Below are 5,104 nucleotides of genomic sequence, written 5' to 3' on the forward strand. Positions count from 1 at the left end.
CCGCGCCCCGTGCGGGCCCTAGGAGGCCGCGGCGGCACCGGCCGTGTGCCTGACGCGCCTCGTGGTCCTGAGGCTCTCTTGGGCTCCTTGAAAAGCGAAATGCGCTTAAACTCTGGGGCTTTATTTCATTATAGGTCGAGCCCTCGGATACTATAGAAAATGTAAAAGCTAAGATCCAGGATAAGGAGGGTGAGTTGAAAATGCACTGACTGTTGTGTATCGGTGTGTGTCTCGCACGGATGCGATTGCAGCAGTCTGTATTTCATTACAGCATGGTGTAGCTCACACTCGCCGTTCAGTCTCGGTTTCTGTCGCCCTTAGGCATTCCCCCGGATCAGCAGCGGCTGATCTTCGCCGGGAAGCAGCTGGAAGATGGTCGAACACTGTCTGACTACAATATTCAGAAGGTGAGCACAAAAGGCTGGACACGGCAGTGCAGTACCCTGGAGCTGAGTGATCCTTGCTGCTGAGCCTAAAAACTTCAAACAGATTCAACCAAATGAATGGATTTAGGGTTGGGCAGCGCTTTGGGCTGCGGCAGCACTGGTGCTGGGGGCTTGAGATGCAGCAGCTCACTGTTCTCTGGACCCTGGTCATTTGCAGACTTAATAGCAAATAATCCTTGTAGAGCTTTCCTGATTCCTTGGTGTTTGAGATCTGCTTTCACAGGTTAGAAAGGGAAAAACCTGCTTACGTGCTAGCTCGTGTCTGGAGAAAGAATTTTGGGTTGATTTCATGTGCTTTACAAACAGGAATCAACCCTTCACCTGGTGCTGAGGCTGCGTGGTGGTGCCAAGAAAAGAAAGAAGAAGTCTTACACCACTCCCAAGAAGAACAAGCATAAGAGAAAGAAGGTTAAGCTTGCAGTGCTCAAGTACTACAAGGTAGGTAGAACTGACTCTGGGAGAAGCTCAGTGGAAACTCGGCTCTCAGGAGGGAGCGAGTTTGTAACTAGTGTGCACAGAACAGTGTATTTAAAGTCCTTCTATTCGCACGTGTCCCATCTGTTGAGCAAAAGAGAAAAAAACTGTTGCAATTGGGCACTTCTGACCTGTGCCTCAAGGAGTCTGATACCACAAAAACTATTTTGCCAAAGAAAACTACTGGTAATTCTTATCAGTGCTGAAAGGTGGTCAGTGTGTGAGGTGTTGCCTCTGTTCCCTTCCCAGGTGGATGAGAACGGCAAGATCAGCCGCCTGCGCCGGGAGTGCCCCTCGGAGGAGTGTGGAGCTGGAGTCTTCATGGGCAGTCACTTTGACAGACACTACTGTGGCAAGTGCTGTCTCACATACTGCTTCAACAAGCCAGAAGACAAGTAAATGTAACAGACAATAAAAATCTGAAGCTCTGTATGGTTTAAGGATTTATTTCTGCTTCCTGTGGCACTGTGTTTCCTCTTCCCTGCTAAGTAAGAAAAATCTGTGAGCCTCTGGCTGCTGCCTGCCAACTGGGATGGAACACTTTGATTCTAGAGGTGAAGCAGCAAGTCATTTTAAAAAGTTCAGGGTCCCAGCTGCAGAGGGGTAAAGACCCAAGGCTCAAGCTAACCTTAAGAGTGGTCTCTTTAACATGAGATGCTAATCTGAAAAAACAGGAGCTCAGGAGGTCCAAAGTAATGTTTCCAAGTAGGTCAGTGCTAGGGACAGGGGTGGTAGAGTCCTGCTGACAAAATACAGACTGTACTGAAGTCTTGTGCAGCAGCACTGACTGGGAGAAGGAAGATAGCTCAGCTCCTTTGGAACCAGTGGATCTACCATGGTTCTTTTACACACCTAAAGTGCTTGTAGTTACTGTTGTACATCCTGTGTTCCAGTGAGGTCAGCTGGTTGCTTGATGTGATAGCAGAGCAGAACATTTCAGACACAAAATATATCTGAAATGCTCTGATATAAAGAATAAACAGAAGCAGCTCCTGTGCATCCCTGAAAGTTCATTTAATATTCTGAGTTAGAGGCCAGCCAGGAGTAACGAGTCCTTAGTGTTCACACATTCCAATGTCTTTTAAAACCCTGGATCCCAAGAAGTTTTCTGCTGAACTTCTTTCTCTTCATAACAGACAATTTCATCTCCAATACTGAATTCTACATTCTTGTCCAAACTCAATCCACAATCCATTCCCGTTTTTATTACCTGGACATCATCTTTATGATGCTTCAGTGATGATAAAGATCCTACAAAGAGAAAATGCATCAAAGAGAGCAGCAGAGCACAGAAATGGTTTGGTTTGTTATTGCAGAATTAATGTTCCACCTTATAGCTGCAAAGTGGAAGCAGGAAAAGGGAGGGATTGGGAGTTGGACACAGTCCTTTAGGGCAGGTAAATCCTGTGGTGCTGCTGATTTCCTACCAGAGTGGGTGGTTGGAAAAAGGGCTAGGAACAGTACACTGGCATTTGGTGGCTTTTGCCTCCATCCTGGACAGCACATAGTACTGCCCCTAGGACCAGATTTGTACACTGCACTAACTTCCTAGGGAACTAGCAATGTCTAAAAATACTGAACACAAATACATGTTCTGTGGCAATTCCACTTACCTTTCCAAATAACATCCCCAGCACGGATTAACTTAAATTTCATTTTTCTGTCTAGCAGCCCCTTATGCACTCTGCATCCAGCCACTGGAATTTTGTTTTTTCCTACTGTTACAGAGAAGATGTCAAGCACAGAAGCTTCCCCTAAAAGAGAAAAGTGAAGTTGTGCATGGGAGTAACACACTGGCACTAGGCAGAAACAGGCTGCACTCTCCAGTTTATCAAGGTCTGTAACACAACAGAAAAGCAGTTACAGAGGATACAATGTTTGATAACAGCAAGACTTCACTGGAGAATAAACTTTAGGCCACATGGCATAGCAAAGATGTATCAATGCAAACTCACCTACTGGAGTCTCCTCCACAGCTGGGGGTAGTCTACTGGTTAACTCATCTTTCAAGTCTTCAATAAGTTTGTAGATAATGGTGTGAAGTTTAATTTTGATTCCCTTTTTATCAGCCATCTTTTTAATGCTTTCATTGGCTTTCACACTGAATCCAAATATAACACCTGATAAACAAAACAACTGTCAGGTAATGACTACAAGAGATCACCTTTAAAGAGTAAGTGAAACCTGCAGCACAGGGTAGAACTAGCAGTCAGCAAACCAAGAAAGAGAATTTTTCTCCTGCTTCCCTTTAGGGAGCGACCATTTACTTCACCCACTATGGCACGGACACAAACCCCGAAATCAAAATAAATGGCTCCCAAAAACCCTCACAGAAAGTTCCCTGATGACAGAACTGGAGGTGTCAAAGGAAACATTTTAAAGATACATTACCTTATTGATGCTGCCAATTATTACTGAGAAATCAAAACCCCACCGAGGCCTACCCATTCCAGTGAAGAGTCTGTTTGAATTATACACTTAATTTTTGAGCACACACCATTAAACGCCTCAGCAAGACTGAGATCGGTTTCACTGATATCTCCCATTCCAAAGTGGACAATATCCAATTTGCATTCCTCCTCACAGTCATAGCTGTCCAGGATGTTCAGAATAGCTTCAACAGATCCATCCACATCACCTGCATGGAGAAATGGAAGTCCTGCTGACTTTGCATACACCAAAGAAATGGGGAAATACAACAAAGCGCATCCCAACTCCACACTGTGCCACAGAAAGCATTTGGACATCTATCACTATTACTGTATTTTCAGTAATATGTTAAAATCCATCTAACAAGTAAATTAATTCCAAAAATTAACTGGATAAATACAATAGGATCAGAGGCTCTACCTCTGCTGTCTTTTTCAGGTCAAGTTTGCATAGGTTTCACCAAATGTAAGTCAAACCAAGTTCCTCCTGTCCCACTTTAATATATAATTGTTCTTCCCTATTTTGTGGATGCAAAAATGCTTATTGCTTGGTTGCTTTTTTTAATCACTTGTATATATATATAGGCACTTGTATGGGTTTTACTCAGGAGTTCCTGGGTAAGAGGGTTGTGCTTCCAAGTTTTCCTGTTGCTCTGGCTCTGATGAATGTTTTCTGATGTCTCTCCTTTTACTGACAAAGGTCAGTGACCTATTCAGTTTTAAACTGATCAAACTTCTGGTAAGAGAAATCGTGTTAACAGGTTAGAGCTGTGTTTCAGAGTGAGCATTTCTGAAGCACAAACCCAACAGAGCAGTAAGGAGAACGGGACAGACACCTTTAACTATTAGTGACAGCACATTTTTGTCCATCTCTGGTCTCTCTTTAGGCCTTATGAATGCAAGATGCTTATTGGCCTTGTACAGCGCTGCCTTCTTCTGTCTCCAGGTCAGATGGGCAAACTTCTCTTGCTTCTTTTCATATTCCATCCTGTGTTCCTTTTGCTTTGCTTCAATAACCTTCATGTCGTCTTTCAGCTTCTCTTGCTGTTCAACGTAAGTCCTCCAAGCCACAACTTCATGTGCCCTTTGCTGGGTAGAAGACAGAAACATTCATTACCCTTCAAAGCACTGCAATCAGAAAACTCCACAATGCTGCAATCTCATCCTTCTCCATCTTTTCTACAGGCTCACAGATTGTTGTTCACATTTAACTATTGATTGTGCTGCAAGGGTGGCAGAGAATGAGCACAACAGTTTCCTCCCTGAGCTACAACATGACTCAAGACCTATTTTTATGGTATCTCTACATTACAGGAATTACCATTAATTCTTCCATGTGATGTTTGTCCAGCTCTCACAACACCTATTTTTATATTCATTTTATGTATGTTCTTTCATATTTTATGCATATTCTCTTTTCAGAAACTAGTTCTTTCATTCTAAAGTTATAACACTGATCTCATTAAGTACTGTATTGTTTCAGTGGAGATGAGGATAATCTGTCAGGGGAAAGGTGAAGGCAGTGGAAAAGAAAAAGGCAATATGCAAACCCTCATTCCTCTTACAGAACATCTAGCTCAGGTCCCTTAATCCCATGCTTGGCGTTCATCTTTCATGGGATTATCCAGGTGATTTAGAATGAAACCTCTCACTTATTTGGTTACTTAGCTCCTTCCCATCCACCTTCCTGCAGTGTAAGTTTTCCACTGAACAGTTTTTTACCTCAGATTCTACTTCCAGGATTTCATCTCCTGC

At 43.4% G+C, this 5,104-nt stretch overlaps 2 protein-coding genes across 2 annotated transcripts in view; one reads left to right on the forward strand and one right to left on the reverse strand.

Annotated features, from left to right (window-relative positions):
• Positions 1-95: 95 nt before the first annotated feature.
• Positions 96-1,351, forward strand: RPS27A (ribosomal protein S27a; the record flags this gene model as incomplete). The annotated part of the gene is given in 4 exon segments (XM_009072447.1): positions 96-189; positions 322-407; positions 753-884; positions 1,170-1,351. Coding segments are annotated over 4 exon segments (462 nt in total), but the record flags the coding sequence as incomplete, so codon positions are not given.
• Positions 1,352-1,918: 567 nt separating this feature from the next.
• The window catches only part of MTIF2 (mitochondrial translational initiation factor 2), an 8,818-nt gene continuing 5,632 nt past the window's right edge, over positions 1,919-5,104 (reverse strand). Inside the window, 6 exon segments of the mRNA XM_009072446.1 lie at positions 1,919-2,171; positions 2,534-2,674; positions 2,876-3,040; positions 3,418-3,558; positions 4,186-4,438; positions 5,072-5,104. The exon segment at positions 5,072-5,104 is cut by the window's right edge and continues 14 nt beyond it. Of these exon segments, the coding sequence (XP_009070694.1) occupies positions 2,002-2,171; positions 2,534-2,674; positions 2,876-3,040; positions 3,418-3,558; positions 4,186-4,438; positions 5,072-5,104 (903 nt within the window). The 3' untranslated portion in view covers positions 1,919-2,001.

Source organism: Acanthisitta chloris, unplaced genomic scaffold (assembly GCF_000695815.1).
Source record: "Acanthisitta chloris isolate BGI_N310 unplaced genomic scaffold, ASM69581v1 scaffold43853, whole genome shotgun sequence".
NCBI classification, from domain to species: Eukaryota; Metazoa; Chordata; class Aves; order Passeriformes; family Acanthisittidae; genus Acanthisitta; species Acanthisitta chloris.